This window comes from Stegostoma tigrinum, chromosome 17 (genome assembly GCF_030684315.1).
Source record: "Stegostoma tigrinum isolate sSteTig4 chromosome 17, sSteTig4.hap1, whole genome shotgun sequence".
Lineage (NCBI taxonomy): Eukaryota > Metazoa > Chordata > Chondrichthyes > Orectolobiformes > Stegostomatidae > Stegostoma > Stegostoma tigrinum.
In genome coordinates, this window is record NC_081370.1 from 24,123,125 (window position 1) to 24,145,095 (window position 21,971).

General features: G+C 41.0%; 1 protein-coding gene across 1 annotated transcript in view; it reads right to left on the reverse strand.

Annotated features, from left to right (window-relative positions):
- The window catches only part of LOC125459494 (serine/threonine-protein kinase BRSK2-like), an 865,025-nt gene that overhangs the window by 99,527 nt on the left and 743,527 nt on the right, over positions 1-21,971 (reverse strand). The window contains 1 exon segment of the mRNA XM_059652027.1: positions 61-92. Within this exon segment, the coding sequence (XP_059508010.1) occupies positions 61-92 (32 nt within the window).

A 21,971-nucleotide genomic window follows, 5' to 3' on the forward strand; every position in this document is an offset into this window, starting at 1 on the left:
ACAAAGATAGGAGCAAATAAAGATGCTAATAAATATATCCAAACTAATAGTTGTACTTACATATACCAAGAATGTTTCTGAATCTGGTCTAGCTGTTAAGGAAAATAAATTGAGTAATATATTACTTAATGACAAATGGTATGAAGAATCCCATTTCTTATAAATATGTTAATAGAAAATTCTATCACAACAATGCATTATGTTTTTTTATATATCAAACTATTCTTCAATAACATAGAATCTGGCCTCTACAGTATCATTAACATGTTGGTCGCCATGAAACGTATGTCAGGGCATCTATGATAAATTAATTTAATAGACAACATTCTCTGCTTTTGGACTTGTTCTATATCTTTTCTATGTTTCATACAGACCACACACTTCTCCCACAGCTGGCAGCACCACAAATCTTTTTTTTATTTCACTGTAAATAATGCAATGGCTGTATTTGCATACTTATGCTCTGCGTTGATGTAAACAGCCCTTAGACAATTATGTACAAATCCTCCCTGTATATTAAAAACAAAACTAACATATTAAAATGGCTTATTTTTGGACAGGACATATCACTGGATCAAGCTATTTACATGAACTGGTTATGTCAAAGCTGTTAAGAACTAAACATAGAAGGGTTAGTGTGCATTTTTAAGGTTTAACCTTCGTTATACTGTCAGCTTATTTCCAGCACAGTATCAAAGTGTGACCAGGGTAAACAATTAATTATTATTATTATTATTAACATATTTATGGGGTCTCATGTGCCGAACTTGAGCTTCAAAAGGAACACAGTTCCAAATAGCCAACCAAACATGCATTGCCACAGTTGCGAATCAATAGTTGACTTTTAAAATGGGAAGAAAAAATTTGAGCCACATCATTAAGCCCAGTGAAAATTGAGTTCAGAGTATTATACTGTGCTTATAGAGTGTACCACTGAAATCTATGATGGAAGTTGAATACTTCTTCCCAATATTTACATGATTTGATCAAATGATTGGCTCATGTCAGCCAATGAATTTCCCACGATCAACCATACAGTAACCAGGATTGCAAATGCAATGTGGCATGGATCAAAAGAATGGATTATTTAAGTGCACTGACATTTTTTAAATTCATTCATGGGACGAAGGCATCACTTCCTAGGCCAACATTCAGTACTATTCAGAATTGCCCAGAGGGCGATTAAGAGTCAACCACATTGCAGTGGCTCTGGAATCAAATGTTGGCCAGACCAGGTAAGGATGGCAAGTGTCCTTCCCTAATGGAAGGGACAGGTTTCCCTGACAATTGACAATGGATTCATGATCAGTCAGACTCATAATTCCACCATCAAATTCTACCATAACAGGTCCATAGAGGATGCTATATCCCTAGACTTGTAATCATCCCTGGAACGTCTGGGCAACAAAGACACCTATGTCAGAGACTCCTGACTACAGCTCCATCTTCAACGCTATTATTCCCTCCTGACTGATCGAAAACTGCATGACCATTGTCTTGGCTCCGCCCTCTGCAATCGGATCCTCAGCTCCCTGACCCATAGGCTGCAATCAGGGAGGATGGGTAACTGCACCTCATCCACAATAACACTCAACACTGGAGAAACCCAAAGATGTGTCCTCATCCCCCTACTGGATTCCCTGTACACCCACAACTGTGTTGCCAAATTCTGAATGAATGTCATCCACAAGTTCACTGGCTATACCACGGTAATGAGCAGATATCTATAACAACGACGAGTCAAAATACAGAAGGGAGATAGAGGGTTTGGTGGCGTGGTACAATGAAAACAATCTGTCTCTCAACATCCGCAGAACTAAGGAATTGATCGTCAAATTCAGCAAGAAAGGAGGAGAACACGCTCCCATCTACATCAATGGAACTGAAGTGAAACGGGTAAGGAGCAGCAAATTCCTCGGAGTGATGATAACTGACAACCCATCCTAGACTTCCCACGTGGATGCAACAGTCAATAAAGCACAATAATGTATTTTCTTTCTCAGGCAGTTCAGGAAATTTGTCATGTCCATAAGGTTCCGCACCAATTTCCACAGACGCACCATTGAAAGCATTCTGTCCAGGTGCATAACGGCCTGGTGTGGCAACTGCTCTGTCCAGGACCGTAAGAAACTACAGAAGGTTGTGCGCACAGCCCAGACCATCACGGAAGCCAACCTTCCATTCATGGACTCTACTTACTGCCACGGAAAGGTGGTCAACATCATCAAAGACCCATTGCACCCTGTAAGGGCCTTCTACAACCTCTTCCATCATGCAGAAGATACAGAAGCCTGAACACAAATATGAGCAGGTTCAGGAAAAGCTTCTTTCCGGCCGTTAGCACACTGCGGAATTGACTCTAGCCTCAAATAACATAACCTGTAATGTAACCTGTATGCCTCTACGTCTTTTTGATCTGTACATCCTTTGCTTGCTGTGATCTGTCCATACCACTTGTAATCAAAGCTCTTCACTGTATTTCGGTACACGTGACAATAAAATCAATCAATAAATCTGCCGTGGTGGGATTTAAACCTGGGTCCCCAGAAGATTCGCTCAGTCTCTGGAAAAACAGACCAATGATAATATCACTAGGCCAACAGTACAATGCTACCTGGTCAGATAAAAAAAGACATGTGCTTCCCTCAACACCAGATCCTAGTAACCTCTAACTCCAGGAAAACTAATCAGTTGGCTGTTGCAGGACCAGTGGGAACCAACACAGCATAAGTTAGCTGAATCAAAAAAACTAATCCTCAGCATCTTGAAAATGATGACAAATTTTGTTGGAAACTGCTTTTAAGTTTCAAAGTCCCTTGTGGTGATTTAATTACAATTGTAAGTACACTACCAAACGTTTTCAGTACTGAGAATCAGGACAGATTGTTTTTTAATCTGATGCAAGAAAGGAAGTGGTGAAGAAATTAATGCTGAAGGTTTAATGATATAAGAATAAACATACAAAATTACAGTACTTTTGGAAGACCAGGAATAACAAAATTAACATGGAACAATCAGTCAAAACCACAAACGCAGAACCATGTGAGAAAACTGCTCCAATTTTGTAATTTTAGAATGTTTGTAAACACAGGGAAGATTGTAGGTACATATTTCACATTAAAAATAATTTTAATGTCATTAGAGCCCAATTATGAGATGATACTGAGTCATAGGCCTGTTGACGGTTGTCAGCAACACGCACTATTTGTTTTGTACCTAATTTCCAAATTACAATAATTTTAATGACATCTTGGATGCCAAATCTTTCAAAAAATTGTGGGAACTATTAATTTATTATCAATAGATAAGAAAGTGTGCATTGACTGATGATGAAAGCAAACAGGCACAAAACGTGTTGTCTCAATGCCAGCGTAAAAGCAAGTTAACTAACAGCTAATTTACAGTTTTCTTATAGAAGTTCTCTTCTGTTTTTGCAGAATATTAATAGTATTGAGTAATAAGCGATGTGCAGTCTATCATATTGTTCGAAAATATAGTGCTCTGTTACTTTTTGCAGTCATTTCTTTCCCATCAATTTTCCACTTACTATTGTATGGTTAATTGGAATTTCAACTTGCTTTCCAAATGCTGAGCAATCCTCGACGTAGCCACAAGGAAATACAACTGTTTCAGTCATAGTTCAATTGGTCACTCTCGCATTTCTGAGATACAAGTCCCATTCCAGAAGTTGAGCACAAAAATCAAGGCTAGTACTCTAGTGCCGTACTGTGGGCAGGAGTGATGCTCTGTTAGAAATGCCTTCTTTCAGATGAGATGTTTAACCAAGGCCCTCTCATTTGGACATGTACTACCACTTTACAGTATTTCAAAGAAGAATCAGGGAGTCATCCTGAGTATGCTGGCCAATATTTAGCCCTCAATCAACAATACAAAAATAGACCATAACGGATTCAAAATACTGCAAATGATGAAAACTTAAAACATAGGAAATGCTGGAGAAACTCAGGTTTGGCTGCATCTATGGAGAGAGAGGGAGAGAGAGAGAAAAAGACAGCTAGTGTTTCAAGTCCAGTATGGCTCTTTTTCAGAATTGTTCTGAAGATGTCACATCAGACCTGAAAAGTTACTTCTGTTTCTCTCTCCATAGATGCTGCCAGACCAGCTAAGTTTTTCCGATCATTTTCTGTGTTTGATACAAAAATAGATCACCTAATATTTATCACATTGCTATTTGTAAGAGTTTGCCATGTGTAAACTGGCTGCCAGATACACACACGGTTGAGAACGGTGCAAACTACTCTGTGCTATGTCACTAACAGCCTACAATATTTGGAGAATTGGCACTCTGCCAATTAGAGGAACCACACTGCATTTTTTTAAAAATGAAAATCTTACATCTAATTTTTCATGATAAAGATTTTCAGGCCAGTAGACCAATGGATTACTATCATCGGTTCAAGCAGATGGAAGTGCAGGAAAGACAGTGAATGAACTGTTATTTTTCATCACAGGAAAGTGCTGTCACATTAGGTTTGATACTTTGAGGATAACAACACAAATCAAAGTTATCATCCAAAGGTGACAATGACATCAATGCATCAGTAGGTTAGGCCAGGTTTAGCGCCAGGAAGTGTTGAAATAATATGTATTCTATTAACAACCGTTAGCTGCATTAAGCGTACAATTATTGATGTAAGCCATAACTTACACCAATTAGGACAGAAAATGGGGCAGCACTCTCTAGCTATTATACTTCCTGTTATGATTGTTGGCAATTTAAAAATAAAGTCCCTTAGCTTTAACTGATGGAGGATACATAAGAAGTGTGACCCTTTCCACTCAATCACTTGTATTTTCTAAGCAGTGAGACAAGCAGCAGCTATTACAACTCAACAATGCCACTTAATGCCATTAAGAATTTTTATAGCTTCAAACTGTTTTAATTATTTAAATAATACAATGCATGGGAGAACTACGGTTAAAAAAAAAGTGAAAGAATTCCAGGATAACAAAGAAACAAAAGAATATTTACTTTCCAAATGAGAACAAACCAGAACAGGCAATAATTACTAAATAGGTAGGCTGAATAAGTACAAGAATTATTCTAAACAATATAAACTTCTACCTTGAACTCAATCCAACAGACTCAATTCAACTTAATCAATTTTTACTGTAGCTTTCACTCCAATAGGTTTTTAAACATATTTGCATACTTCACGCAACAGAGAAAATGCTGGAGAAACTCAGCAGGTCTGGCAGCATCCATGGAAAGAGGAACAGAGTTAATGTTTCAAGTCTAATGACTTTTCTGGAGAAGAGGAATCAAAATGTTAACTCTTTCTCCAACTGCAAATGCTACTAGACTGACTGAGATTTTCATGGCATTTTCTGTGTTTGCTTGAGATTTACAGCATCTGCAATATTTTGCTCTCATACCTTGGGTCTGCCTGAATAGGTCACAGCTCAGATCTATGCTGCAACCCTACCAATCAAATCTCCTCATCCAACTTCAAACATCACTCACAGTCACATACCACGACTCACCAGACACCTGTAGATGATTCCTTAGCATCTATTCAGGGGCTGTATGTCTCGATACTCTCTATGCATAGTTACTTGGTCCTATCCAAGGCTCTCAAACCTGATTGCCCTTGTTGACCCATTGTCTCCACCTGCTCCTGCCCCACCAAACTTATCTCCACCTATCTCGACTCCATTTTCTGTCCCTTAATCCAGGAACTCCCTACCTGTGCTACCACCCATGCCCTCCACCTCCTCCAAAACTGCCAATTCCCTGGTCTCCAACACCTCATTTTTACCATGGATGTCCATTCCCTATACAACTGCATTGCCCATTCAGATGGCCTAAAGGCCCTCCGCTTCTTCCTGTACTGTAGGCCTGACCAGTCCCCCTACACTGACAGCCTCATTCTCTTAGCCTAACTTGTACTCACCTCAACAACTTCTCTTTCAATCCCTCCCACTTCCTACAGACAATGGGGGTGGCCATGGGCACCCGCATGGGCCCAAGCTGTGCCTGACTCTTAGTAGGTTACGTGGAACAATCCCTCTTCCATAGCTACACTAGCCCTAAACCCCACCTCTTCCTCCGTTACATTGATGACTGTATTGGCGCCACCTTGTGCTCCCACGAGGAGCTCAAACAGTTCATCCACTTCACCAACACCTTCCACCACAACCTTAACCTGAACAATTCACCTGGACTATCTCTGATACCTCTCTCTCCTTCCTGGACCTCTGTTTCCATCTCTGGCAACTGCCTGGAAACCAATATCCATTTCAAGACCCCCTGACTCTCACAGCTACCTAGAATACACCTCCTCCCACCCACCTTCCTGCAAAAATACCATCCCCTGTTCCCAATTCCTTCACCTCCACCGCATCTGCTTCCAGGATGAGGTATTCCACTCCCAGACATCTTAAGATACCCTCGTTTTTCAATAACTGCAACTTCCCCCCCCCTCAGTGGTTGAGAAAGCCCTCGACCGTGTCTCCTGCATTTCCCGCAACTCATCCCTCACACCTCCTCCCCACAATAACAACCAGAACAGTATCCCCTTCGTCCTCACATCAACCTCCGGATCCAATGCATTATCCTCTGACACTTCCGCCATCTGCAATTCAACCCCACCAATGACATTTTTTCCCTCCCCACCCTTATCTGCTTTCTGGAGAGAACACTCTCACATTGAATCCCTCGTCCTCTCCACACTTCCCTCCAGCTCCACCACACCCGGCACTTTCCCCTGCAACCGCAGGAAGTGCTACACTTGCCCCTACACCTCCGCCCTCACCACCATCCCAGGCCCCAAGACAACTTTCCACATCAAGCAGATGTTCACCTGCACACCTGCTAATGTGGTGTACTGCATCTGCTGTTCCTGTTGTGGCTACCTCTACATTGGGGAAACCAAGTGGAGGCTTGGGGCTGCCTTGTGGAACACCTATGCTCGGTTCACACTCAACAACTGCACCTCCCAGTCGCAAACCATTTCGACTCCCCCTCCCATTTCTTAGATGACATGTCCATCCTGGGCCTCCTGCAGTGCCACATGATGCCACCTGAACGTTGCAGGAACAGCACATCATATTTCATTTGGGAACCTTGCAGTCCAATAGTATGAATGTGGACTTCACAAGCTTCAAAATCTCCCCTCCCCCACAGCATCCCAAAACCAGCCCAGCTTGTCCACGCCTCCCTAACCTGTCCTTCCTCTCACCTATCCCCTTCTCCTACCTCAAGCCCCACCCCCATCTCCTACCTACTGGCTTCATCTCACCTCCTTGACCTGTTGGTCCTCCCTGGACTGACCTATCCCCTCCCTCACTCCCCACCTACACTCACCTTTACTGGGTCCATCCCCGCCTCCTTGATCTGTTTGTCTCCTCTCCACGTATCTTCTCCTCTATGCATCGTATATCCGCCTCCCCCTCTCTCCCTATTTATTTCAGAACCCCCTTCCCTTCCCCCATTTCTGGAGGAGGGTCTAGGCCCGAATCGTCAGCTTTCCTGCTCCTCTGATGCTGCTTGGCCTGCTGTGTTCATCCAGCTCTGCACATTGTTATCTCTCAAATGCTCTTTCTCTCTAAGCTTACACAGTTGAATTATTTGGTGAAAAAGTTTAGTAGCTTCCAGGTTCAGCTTTCCTCTGCTCACTTTTTTTTTGGAAGCCAAAAATGTCTTTGTTCACAGCATAGCTTCACTCTCAAGGAATCATGTCCATAAAATCCTCAGGGCTTCCTTACTTCCAAAGTCTCTTGACAGGGTCAAACATGTAAAACTTTCTGTAAGTACACAATCGCCTACTGCCAGCATGTGGTCCTCAGGTTTGGGCAGTTTGCTGCGACCAATCTTCTTTTCTCTCTGCTGAATCTCAGGTCTAATTATCAATGGTAGAGCACAGATCACTGTGAATCTAAACACAAGGCACTTGTCTTAATTAACAAACGAGGTTATTGCATGGCAGCCATTGGTACAACTTATATAATTATTAAGGACTCTTTGGATCAGTACAGGAAACATCTGCTCCCTTCAGGCACTCATGCAGAAATGTCTCCACTCAAAACAAATACAACATCAGACTAGGTGGAGACCTATGAAACATGAACATTACCTCTTACAACATCTGTTCACAATTTTCCCCATAGTTAATCGCTCTACATTAATGTATATAGCTACATTACATTTGCCACTAGCCCAAAACCTTTGACTTCACAAATGCAGAGGTCTGAAGGTTTCACTACTTCCCTGAATGCACCCTTTAGACTTGGGAGAATGGCAGGTCTCTCGCTTGGGAATCGGGACAACATGCGGACCATTCTCCACTGGAGGATCCTTCAGCACTCGGATATCTTTCATGGAGAATCTTGTCCATGTTATACCTAATTGTTGGCCCATTACCTTCTCAAGAGGACCTTTAATCTTCTGAATTCCATTGTTAACTCAGGCAGCTGCCAAATGACACCATTTAGAGGACTTTTGAACTCACCGATGACTATCATGGAAGATGGCAGCTCTGCTGAAAAAAGTATTTGCTTCCTTGCAGTATTCTGGACCAGGCAATTGCTTTTTGATTTGAACATGTACTCATTTTTTTTCGGTACCCTGGGCCAGGAAATTCTTCTCTTTGGCTGTGTTGTGAATCTGTGAAGATTGGTCAGCTTCTATAGTGTCGTATGTAGCCCCTCACCCTCAATTTATTGATCACGTTGGATATCTTCACTCAACCTCTGTTTGACTGATGAAGTAGATTGTTTTTAAAACATCTTTGGTTGTGTCACCGGAAGATTGCTGCTGATTCAGCACTAGCCTTGTCACTTACGCTGACTGTTCTTATTTGAGAGACAGACGACTAAACATGTCACCAATCCCACAAAGTCTGTGACTTCTTTCCTCCTGACAGTATGAAATGGTTCTCTTACCACACACAGGGACTCCAGCAAAATTCTTTCCTCTGTTCCCACTGTTCGGCTTGGAAGGTGAATGAACATTTCTGATGATTGCTCCTTAACCAGTGCTCAACAACAGTTTGGTTTTCGACCAGTTGTCCTCTTGACTCTAGCTGAATGCTTCTGCGATTGCAAGGATTTTGTAACTAAGACATATTTATAGGCTCAAAAGTGATGAGTGGTGAACCAGAATATAAACTTTCAACAATTATAGACTGTGTTACTTTTAGCAGATCTATAACCTTAGGAGTTGCTCCACCTAGCTCATGTTGTTTAATCTTTGTAGGCTGAACCTCAGTTTCTTCAACCACAGTATCTGATGTGACAGAATAGAGACAGTCGCTTCTGTATCAAACTTAAAATTGACAAGACATCTCTTGACACAAATAAGCTCTGTGAAAGCTGAGTTGCTCGAATCACTACTTTTGTACAAAACAATTTCTTTGAGGAAAATCTCTGGCATTTTTTATCGTGGAGTTTTATCATTCAGTGTTGGCATCTTTTCTAATTAACTTCTTCAGAACTCCTTCTGTAAAGTAGATCATATTTAATTCACCATTAGTTGAAAACAAAAGTTTACATTTTAATCCTGAATATAACCCACACTTTATAACAAGACCCATACTTTAATTTTAAAAGGACCTAGCTTATTTATTTTATCAACAAAGTAAGATCCATAAAAAATGGACTTTTCAAAGATCTTGCCATCCAAAGGACCTCTACAAACAAAATCTGATAACTCCCAATTTTAACACTTTCATTTAGATGACCTAGTATCAAAGCTAATTTGTTCTGAAACATGAGGAATTTCTGAACTACATTCTGAATTTAGTCCAGAGGCAGTCATCATTTATGATTCATCACACTGGGCATAAATTTTCCAATGTAAATGATATAAATCTTGAAGCCATTTATTAGCATTTAGAGATTATATTAACATCTTCTGACCTTTGCAAATTGCTGACTGTTGGAATCTTTTTTTGAGCTTTGACAATTATGCTTATGTCCAAAGTTGTGCTCCTGACTATCATGTCTTTGCTTGAATTAACAGGAGTCATCAGAATTTAGTTGATGGGTAAGAAATGTGTTTCATTCTCTTAAAATAATTGGTGTCAAAACTTTTCTAGTTAAACTCAGATATCGATAGAGCTGAATTCAGAAGAAAATCTTTTTTAAGTAGCTACTCCCTATCACTCAACCAAACATCTTGTATTCTTAGAAGTTCGTTCCAATGGCATATATACATTTCAAGTTCCATGAAAACAAAACCAATTTATATTTCTTTTGTTGTGCATGGGCCCACAAAACTCACTGTTCAGAGAAAATTCAATAATGAGTTCAGTTAAACTAATATGATGTCCTTGCTCAGGCAAGACAGAATGATGTATTACAATACAAACTTCAACTGCAGCATCAACAAAACAGTTGGAACTGGTATACAGATACAGGCAAATCTAGTCAGCATTTATAGCAGTGGCAATGTAATTGATGTAGGTATTTTTATAGGCATCTAACAAATGAAAGAGAAAAATTTGAAAAAGAAAAATGCCTTGAGTATGATCCAATTCAGAAATAGCAATCTCTAGTTAATGGATTCATAAAGCAAAGGTTGTGACATAATATACTTTTCACATTAGATACTGTAAGATTGCCAATTATACTGTAGAAAAGTTTAAACATGGATTTTCTCAGAGCTGCAAATATCAGCACAGTCAAGCCTTTTCAATTATTTGCATGAAGTGACAGAAAAATAAGTATGAGGAAGGTTAGTCAATGTAGTACAGTACATATGAAGATGCCACACTAGAAGCCTCACATCTAAGCTCAGGACTTGGAAGCAGAATGTTTTTGGAGAAAGCTACGAAACAGGAAGCTAAATATAAATGAAGTTGCTTGGAGTGGTAGAAAACATGAAGAGCCAAAAACAGATCAAATAAAAGCACTTAGGAGGAATTTCTTCATACAGAGCAGTAAGAACGTGAAACTCTCAACCACAGGGAGCAGTGATGGAAAAGGAGATAAGGTGGACACATGGAAAAAAGTTTGATAGATTCATGACAGTGAAGAGAATGGAGAGATAAAAGGACAGGATCAGAATGGATTATGATGATTGGGCAGAAGATTGTGCAGATGATTAATAATGATTTGGATGAATTGAATGTGTTTTACGGCTGTTGATTCTATGATCCAGATTTCTGCCAACAGTCTTTCCATTGTAGTAATAAATGGCTGAAGTAACCTGAAATCACAAGACCTGCTGATGAACACAACACTTCCCGCAGGGATGGGGAACGGAATGGAGTTAGGCTGGGTTTTGCACAGACACATTCTACAAAAACAAACAGCCACTGAAATTGTATCCCTGAACATCAGACCACTAACAGCAGGTCTAAATTTTTTGTGGATTCATTTGGATAGCCCTGCCACACCTTTTGAGAGGCAAAGTGGCAAGGTTTTGCTTTGGATTTGGTCCCAGGATATCTTAGTTGGTGGAGGCAGCAAGGCCGGGGTGGGGGAGGTTTGGACTTTTGAATCAAATTCATCTTTTCATCTTTCTGTGGCTGCGGTGGTGGAGAGGGATTGTGGGGAGCTGTTGGACACTGGATCCAGTCCCTTCCTTGTGGCCATGGTGATGGTAGCTGGAATGCTTGTTCCAGAGTTGATGAATTGGAGCCCGTTCTTTCCCTCTGGGTTTTTGAAAGTGTCTGCAGCAGTGGTGGAGCAAATGATCTCAAGTAGAAGATCTCTTGGTCCACAGGGGTTGATTTGGACGGTCGGTCAGTTCTCGGAGGATGAGATGTGTCCCAGTCGCTTGAGATTTGGGGTAGTCTCTGGGGTTTGGAGACGGCTGACATATTGGTGGTGATGAGGCAGTCGTGGCATTCTGGATCAGGTCTGCCGGCAGCGAGGGCTGCTTCAGCGTGTTTCCTCCTTGGTGTTGCTTTGGCAGCTGTGGAGCATGGCAGCATCCCACAGCCACTTATGAAATCAAGAAGCTGTGGATGGAACAACAAAATGAAATTTGTTCTAACTTGGGATGCACGGTGCAGCACGATGGCTCAGTGGTTAACACTGCTGCCTCACAGAACCAGGGACCCAGGTTCGATTCCAGCCTTGGGCAACTGTCTGTGTGGAATTTACACATTCTCCCTGTGTCTGCGTGGGTTTCCTCTGGGTGCTCCGGTTTCCTCCCACAGTCCGAAGAAGTGCAGGTTAGGTGGATTGACCATGCTAAATTGCCTGTAGTGTTCAGGGGTGTGTAGATTAGGCGAGTTATAGTGGGATGGGTCTGGGTGGGATGCTCTGAGGTTTGGTATGGACTTGTTGGGCCGAAGGGCCAATAATAAATTCTATGAATTTATTTATTTTTATAACTTGCATGATTAAAATGAGGCTGAATTATGGCGATTTATACACATTTTGCTACATTTTCATTAATATATATAAAACAGTAAATCACTAAACTATATACTAAATGCGTGGTGGGGCATCAAATAGCCTTGGGATTATTAGAAATATAATGGATATGCCTAAAAGGTGCAAAAACCCATTGGACTATTAAAGTTTCAAAAAACTGTCAAAGAACTGTCAAATCTATCAAAATGCTGAGCTGAAGAATTGTCAAGCAATGCAAGAACTATCAAGTGATTTAACTCTTCTAGATTTTGAATCTTATCATTCAAATCTTATAAGTGTCTGTGGAGTTTTTGCTTTACAAAATCAAATTACAAATTGATCCTTCTCGCTGTCTAGTGATGTTGGCCTGCTGGTTTCTGTTATAGATTTCATTATTTCATGACTTATTTTACTATGATCATCATCACAGCAGAGTGTCTGTGAAATGAATAGTTTGATTGACAGCTCTAATTAAATATTTGTTTTCATCAGTGATTGGTTGTAGGAGTTCATTTTTTTCACTGAAATATCATTGTAAAACATTGTCACCAAAAGGGGCATGATTTAATTTTATGTCAGTGTGTGTGTGTGTGTGTGTGTGTGTGTGTGTGTGTGTGTGTGTGTGTGTGTGTGTGTGTGTGTGTGGGGTGGGTCATATGAGGGCTGAAGGCTGGGGGCCTGTTTTGGTTTCATTAATATTTTTATTTGTCTTTTACAGCTATGGAGCACAGAGGTAAGCCTTGTATCCACTGTCACAAGTCTATGCTCTTGTTCCAGGGTTGTCTGCCCTCCAGCCTGTCTTGCAGCGAAGTCCATTACTCTGGAATGAAAATCCTACCTCTTTGGCCAGATTTTGCCAGGTCAGGTTCGCATAGTCAGGAAATATACTGTCGCCATGTTCCCAAGCTAGCAGCAAGAAATATGCACCACATATACAATTACATGCTTGGCATTAAATGCGTACATTTCCAAATGATCAAGAACAGTACTAAGAACAGAAGAAATATTCCATTAGATTGTGCCTGATTCGGTCTTAACAGTTCCCTGCCTGCCAGCTCCCCAGTAGCTGTTGATTCTTCTGTCAATCAAAAATCTGTCTCACTCAGCCTTCAATATATTCAATGACCCTGTTCCATTGCTCTCCTCTGGAAGGGAGCTCCAAAGGCTAACTATCTTCTGGGAGAAGAAATTCCTCCACATCTGAAACATTTACTTTAATGTTCAATTTCATTAATGATTGCCTGTTTAGCTAGTTGGGCCTGACTAATATATTTTTAATATATCATTGAATGCAAGTGCACCTAATTAATATTTTCGTAAATTTAAGATATTTCATATACATATATACAAATATCCTAAGCACACAAATGGCCAGTCCTCGGAAATCCCTGTTTGAGGTTTGGCCATACGTGGGAATAATCGCAACAGTATCAACATTATCAGATTATTTTAAGAAAGCCCAACTGAAGAATAAGAAAATGCAATGCAAATCGTGTGAGTGAGCAAATATATACTATTTAAGTGAATGACTTTAAGAAAATTTCATTTTGTGAATGTTTACTGCCACAAAAAAACACTAAAACTCTAAAAGAACACAACTCAATCAAACAACATGGAAGGTTCTTTCAATTTCAATTTTAAAAATTCAAGAATATCCAATATGTTTCCATAACTTTTCAGCTGTACTGCTCCCTTTGCACTGTTAATTCTCATGTTACAATCTAGGTCTAAAGAAGATTTATTCTTTTGAATACCAACTAAAATATTTTCAAAATAAATTCCACGTTCACTAATTTGTCAATGTAAAATAAAAATCCTTAAGTTCTTGTTTATAGTCTGATACAAACAAACCAAAGTACTCAATTCATCTCAGCATTTCTGGCTGCATCTGTGAAGGTAAAAACAGAGTTAACGTTTCGGGTCTGGTGACCCTTCCTCAGAACAGTCCTAAGGAAGGGTCACCAGACCCGAAACATTATCTCTGTTTTTACCTTCACAGATGCTGCCAGACCTGCCGAGCTTTTCCAGCAACTTTGTTTTTGTTCCTGATTTACAGCATTCACAGTTCTTTCAGTTTTTAGTTAGTTCATCTCAATCAGCTTATGTCAGCACTTGCATCAGCAATCAGCCCACAAAAGGTAACACAACAGACAGTCTGTTTTTATCCACCTTCTGAATTTAAACTTCTTCTTCAGCTACAAGCCCTGGAAGTGAATTCCACAGGTCAACAACCACCCAGGTGCAATTTAAACAAACCTGCTCAACAAGGAAAGGATAGGATGTGACCAACTGCCTTTCTTCCATTTGCCCTGATCTTACTTTCCCTTAAAGGTCAGTTCCCAGCCAGGCAGGTTAGGTCAAAATTACTCATTTGATGTAAAGCAATTTCTCTTGTTCGTTTTTCCATGTTTCCATCAACAAACACATTGAATTAGATCCTGCATACAAACCACTGAGAAACAGAACCAGAAGTAATAACAACCATCCAGCAAACCGAGGCATATAAATAACAAGCAGCACAGAACACTGATGCTTCACCAGGGGCGCACTGATGATGTTACCCAGCACAGTGACAAAACATTTGTAACCAAACCCACTGGCTTGGCAAGCGTATCTACAAGCTCAAAACAAAAATAGTTTTAAAACCAGGCACAGTGGAAAGAATTGCTGCAATTTAAATAAAAAGCAATTAAAATTCATCATATGTGGTGTTTATACTGCTGTTTTGTTCAAGCAATGGGGAAAGCTGTTTGTAGATGGATCAGAACTGGGGGTTTCTAGAGAGTGAGATTCATCTAGCAACAGGTTGCTGATTGGTTTGCAAAGTTGTGACCAATTGTGGATGCCAAAGGTCATCAGCCTTGCAATAACTATTCGCTTGGCTTTTAGATATCTGAACAGCTTGTGGATGTGAGTAATACAGGACTTCAGACCTCCAGAAGGAAAGGTGATATTGTTCTCTGTCAGCATTCAAAAATATTTGAAACTAAAGAAAGCTAGCTGTTTTTTCTCCCCACCAGTTGCTGTAAAACTTTTGCTTTTAATTAACATGTAAGAAACTTTATAAATTGTGAACCAGTTGCTCTATGCCTCTTGTGAAAAGTAAAAGATATTGAAGGAAAAGAAGAGAGAGCAGAAGGACTTTGAAAGTAAAAGGAACAACATATCGAATCCTGAAGATTGATACCATTGAAGTGATTCCTGATCTTTCTCCTTCTGTTCAGAACACCAACCTTCTTTGTTTGTCTATGTGCATGTGTAGGGGAGTTGTAGAAGGACATCAGAATTTTAACCAGTTGAGTTAAAGGATGTCAGTTTGGAGTAGCTTACCAATGATTAGAATCGACTTATTTTTAAAAACCGTACGCCTTATATTAAGTACAGAAATCCGGTCTGTGTGTTCTGTTAACTGATGTACTTTGTGTCCTTTGATAATTTTTAAAATAAGACTTTTGTGATGATTCCAGGAACCCTGGAGAAGTGTAGCAAGTTCCTCATACCAGGTAGGAACAGAGGGAGTATGATTAGCAGTAGGTCATTTGGTTTCTTCTGCCACTCAACCAGATCATGGCTGTTTGCTTACCTCAGTGCAATCCACACTATCCACACATCCATTGATATCTTTAGTATCTCGAAATCTGTTGATCTCAGTCCTGAATATACTCAGTGAGTGAGACTCCACAGCCTTCTGAGGTATTGAAGTCCCAAGATTCACCACCCTTTGCATGAAGAAATATCTCCTCAATTCACAGCTAAATTGTCTATTTCATAGTCTGTGACTCTTGTCCTTGATTCTAGAACACAAAATCCCTGCCCCACACTTGTGCCTTTTCCCTTGGTTGGGAGAAACATCTTTCCTGCATCAAGAGAGTCCTATAAAAATCTTGCAATGACTTCAAGCAGCAACTCTCTAAAGTATCAAAATGTTTCAAATATGCATCCTTGTACTGCACACGGTACACTAACTGAGGTTTCATTAAAGCATTAGAAAAAGTTTGATATGTCGTATGCATAGGGAATGGAATGTATTGGCACATAGCTAGCACCTTAAATCTGCTCCCTTGGCATCAAATCTTTTTTTTTACTTCAACCAAATCCCAGAGGAGATGCAGCCTACCCTTCTTGTCAGTTTCATTTTCGCTTCTGATGTAACTATCGCATTTCCTCTGGACTTATCTTTTGTTTCATGTCTCTTTTGGGAGGAATCATCATCGTCCATTTGCCAGAACTGCCTTCCACTTTATTACAGACCTTCGTACTTTCCTGTCCCTCTTTCCCTTGGCTCTCAACTTGTTGTTCCAATGAAATATCACTGACCTGAAACATTATTCTGTGAGTGCCCCAAGATTTTACCTGACATGTTGTGCAGTTCCAAAAATTTTCTGTCTTTATTTTCTGTAATTGGCTAAATTGATTAAATTAATGAGCTCATACATAAGCTTTGGGAGATTTCAAATTTTATCAAATCGTTCCTAATTTGGATGCTGTCATTTCCAATCTGCAGCAGCTTTAAAACTGAAAAATATTTTTTGGCTATAGAAACATCTTTAGAAAAAGGACCCAAGCCAAAACAGGAGACTTAGAGGGAAGATTAAAAGCTGAGTTTAAATATTGCTTTGGGAAATTTTTCTTTCAGGACGTGACAATATCCTATAAAAGCAAATGAAAACAGAACGATCACGAGGCTGAATCTTACATGTTTTTTTGGTTAAGTGTCAGTTTTGTTGTGTTTCTTGAAGGGGGTATATTACCAAACTCATTGTATCCTACCAAACCCACTTCATTAACTACCTTCCCATCACCGGGCACCCCCTTACCTAATTCTATCCCCATCCCTGTAACAACTTGCTGCTGCCACGATATCCCAGAAGTGACTAGCATCCATGGAGCTAGCATCTGGATAAACACTGCTGGTCTGGAGCCACCTCGAATGTTTCCTGTCATGGTAGGCATGGGAAAATTGACAACTCACTTTGCAGGCGGTAACCTGGAGGCTACGCTAGATAGGGTGGGGCAGAGATGGGACATCCTCTTCCACCAGGACTGGCAAGGCAGTGGATGTCACAACACCAGATCGTGCTAGCCTATTCTAAGGGTTCCACCCAGGTCAGTGCAGTTTCAACACCCTGGAGGAATGCACAGCAATGTAGGAAGAAGGTCAATAGCGATCCGCCAATATAAGTGCCATCATCTTCTCACTAGGCTAATGAACTCCTGTCAAGGCTCATGTTCTACCACACTCACTACTGCAATATCTTCCCTCACTTGCTCACATGCAGCACAAGCCCTCCAAACCACTAATCCTGCATGCCCTCTCTGCTGCTTACTCATTCACTCAAGACATATCTGCACCTACATCAAAAGTACCTGCTGAGCCACCCATTTTAGGCTTCATAAGTAGCTGCCACTCTCATTCCAGATGGAAAACAGCACCCAATAGGGCAAAGTGTCAAGATGGGTGGTAGACTGCCAGACATTTGGCACCGTACCTTTTACGATGAGGGGATATTGACTCTTGACTACTCCAAGTGACTGGGTGAGGCTCTCTAATGGGCCGAGGTGGTCGTTAGTGATGAAACCTGTCTTCCTACAATCAGCCTGTGCAAGGAAACCTTCTGGGCTGGACACTTGGCATGGGCTCCTCAGGCAATCAAGCTTATGTGGGATTCCCTTTGACACCCTGTGGACATCTGACTCTACCATCTCCCCATCACTCCTGAACCCAATCCCTAGCTCCTCCCGATCCCTTCAGACTTGATGCCACCTCCACTCCCCATGGACCTGATCCAACCATCATTGCACAGATTAGACCCCTCACCACTCCAGCCCAGAGCTCTGTGTCCCCCACCCCTGGACTTGACCCCCTTCAACAACTAAGCCACGGACCTGAAGCCCCTCACCCCTTAATACCCTATATGACACCAAATGCCACAACAAAGAGATGTAGAGAGGGTAGGTGTCTTGGGGAGGGTGGTGGTAGGGGCATCTGGTGAGCGTTGTGGTGTGTTCCAAAAACTGAAGGTCAAAGGAGTCCAATCCAAGGAGGTGTTGGGGCTGGAGGGTCCATGGACTGTTGGGAGTGAGGGAATGGGAGGTTAAGGTCTTTGGTGGATTGGATTGGGGGAGATGAGGATTGGGGATGGGGGGGGGGGGGGTGGGTAGTGGGAAGTCCAGTATCTGTGGTAGATTGGATGGACAGGTCAGTTGTGAGTTTGGAGGTCATTTTCATAATCGACCAAGAGTTTAAAGACGTTTAATCTTGCTCACATTTCCTGGCTGATTATTAAGGTAAGTTTGAATCATCTGAAGTCTTGACACTAACTCAATTGATGATAGTTGCTCACCAGGATTTTCAACTTCCTGGGCAATTCCTATGGAGTCAGCTGTGTTAGGGCAACCCGTCTTCAAGGATGAAATGACAATCTTCCCTGTGAAAGGTGTAGACCTTTACTAAATTAATAAGTTCATGCCAACCCTTGTATGCGTGTAAAGAAATATAGTCTTTGAAGTGAGAAATCACTTTACTATCAAGCCACAAGGATCCAAATGTAACATTACAGTCTAAGTCACAATAGGATTAAAGTGGCATTAATTCAGGAAACCTGCAAATACAGGGGTAAACACTGATTTCTTAAAATGCTGCCTAGTATGAGAAAATACAAAGGCAAGCTTACGAAGTTCGAGTCAACACCAATTTAACAGAGAAGATTAATGATCATTGGGGTCGAAATGTTTATCTACTCTATCCAAAACCTTCATAATTTTAAAGCACCATATATGCACCATAGAAAGCATTCTATCCAGACACATTATGGCTTGGTATGGCAACTGTTCTGCCCAGGACAGTAGGAAACCACAGAAAGTTGCGAACACAGCTCAGAACATCATGCAAGCCAATCTTCCATCCATTGACACTATCTATGCTTCTCAGAATCTCGGGAAGGCAGCCAACATAATCAATAACCCCTCCCACTTTGTCATAATCTCTTTCAATTTCTTCTTTCTGGTCAAAGCTACAAAAGCATAAACACATGTACCAACAGATTCAAGACCAGCTTCTTCCCCACTTATTAGACTTCTGAATGGACCTCTCAAATTTTAAATTCAGTGTTTATCTCACTCTTTGCGTACCTTCTCTGCAACACCAGCAGTGTATTCTTCGCTCTGTTCAATTACTCTTATGCACTTTGTACAGTGTAATATGTCTGTACTGCACAGAAAACAAAACTTTTCACTGTACCTAGGTACATGTGACAACAATATATCAAACCAAAAGCAGTTTCCAGTGTCCAGGGTCGAAACGACAAAGGTATAAAATTATTTCCAGAAGATTTATAATTGAGGACAAAAGGGATTTTTCTTTTTCCAACATAGAGGATATTGAACTAGTGAGGCCATGATCGAAGTTAGCCATTGACGCAGAAAGCATTTCAACATTTAAACACACATTGATAGGTGGTTGCAGAAAGAAGGGATACAGCAAAAGGGGTAGAGAGATATAGAAGGGGGAATTAAGGGGTTTGAAGGGAGCGATAAAACATTGTAGAGAGAGGGATAAAGGGGCAGTGAAAGAGTAATAAAGGGATGTGGATACAGGAAGGTGTGCGTTTGTGTAGAGAACAGCTTGGACTAATGAACAGGTAGGCTTGGCGGGAAAATTACTGTAATTCTATGTAATCTTGCCAGGTTCACAAAAAGAAACCAAGGGAAGAGCTGGATGAAAAATGAACAACCTTTTGCACAGGAAGCATGTCCATTTTCAGTTCGTATTCTGGGATCATTGGTCTCTATATGTGACGTGTATTGTAGCAACCAGAAATTCCTGTCACTTATCAAATATATAGAAACTTTAGAAAACCAGTTGCTCATCGCTCATCATTTCAAGGTAGCTGCTCCACCAACTGAGTTCAGAGCAACCCACTCATGATCCTATTGCTCAATGTATATGCTGCAATTTCAATAAGCAAATACTGCCTCTGCGCAAGTTATTTTCCATGCTTACAATATTTCTCATAGCATTCCAAATGGGATGTATTTAAAGAATACACAGCCTGTTCCAAAAATATCAATTCTTTTAGTTCTGGAGGTAATGACTCATGGTATGGTATTACAAAATGGATGCTGAAACACTGTACTACCTCACTCGCCTGGAGTTGAAAATGACAAGCTTGTTCCTTTGGAGCACACAGGAATTGAGCTTGTTCCTATCATCAACTGAAATTTGCACAGAAAAATTTCCTGCAGTGATCAGGAACAGAAATTACTGTACCTCTTCTCCTCGCCTTAAATGTATTGGATCAGTAGAGGAGAGTAGACTTCCTGAATTAGTTTGAACTCTTATCAGCATTGACTTGGATCAAATAAAGTCCAGTCTGGAACCTTGTGAGCCCGTATGATTTAGTTTCTTTTGGGCTCTGAACTTACCAATTAAGTTACCAGGAAAGCAGCTTACTTGAGGATCAAACATCTTCACCAATCCATCAGTGACCAGGTTTTCAAGTTATAAAGATGTTTTTGCCTGGTCACTGATCACATTTTACCTCATTACATAAGTCAGAGATTCATCTTAACACTTTTAATTTTTAAAAATTAGATTAAATTAGATTCCCTACAGCGTGGAAACAGGCCCTTCAGTCCAACAAGTCCACACTGTCCCTTGAAGCATCCCACCCAGACCCATTCCCCTCTAAACCACACACCCGTGAACACTACAGGCAATTTAGAATGGCAGATACACCTAGCCTGCACATCTTTGGACTGTGGGAGGAAACCGGAGCACCTGCAGGAAACCCACGCAGACACGGGGAGAACGTGCAAACTCCACACAGACAGTCGCCCAAGGCTGGAATCGAACCCGGGTCCCTGGTGCTGTGAGGCTGCAGTGCTAACCACTGTGCCACCGTGCCGCCTCAAACATAGACAACGTCGGCCATTCTGCCTTCATCAATCTTCATTGTCACCTCTTCTAAAAAATTAATCAAGTTTGTCAGACACGATTTCCCATACATAAAGCCACTTTGACCATCTCTACTCAGTCTTCACAGGTCATAATCCATGCTCACACACTTACGCATTGCAGTGATTTCAGAGATGGCCATCATTTGGATGAACAATTAAACTTAGTCTTTGTCTGCCCTCTTGACAAAAAGGGCAACGGAGCCATCATCAGTGACTGATCAATATTTAACCTTCAACAAACAGGCCCTAAACAGACGATCTTATTACAACCACATTTCCGGTCATGTAAATTTGCTGTGTTCAAAGTAACAGATGTGTTTCCTACTTTGAGATGTCCTGAGATCATGAAAAATGCTGCACAATTGGAAGTCTTTCTTGAATCAGATGTTCCTTTTTCAATTTTTGCTTTTCACTTCTGATGTCCCAACTGACTTTCTGTACCCATAAATGTAGACTGATGCTGAGTTGGCCCTCCCCAAACACTGATACTAGGGCACTGGGAGAAGTCAGCTGATGCACTGATTCAGCCTGAAACCATTCAATGCCTCTTCCACTGAGTTACTCAGGGCTCAATTCATGTTTAGAATCCAAAACCTTAATCATCTGCCCTAAACATGGTTCCAATACTGAACTGTCAACTTACCTTCTTCAGCGTTTGCTGACTTGTGTCTTGTCCTCTCCTGCCA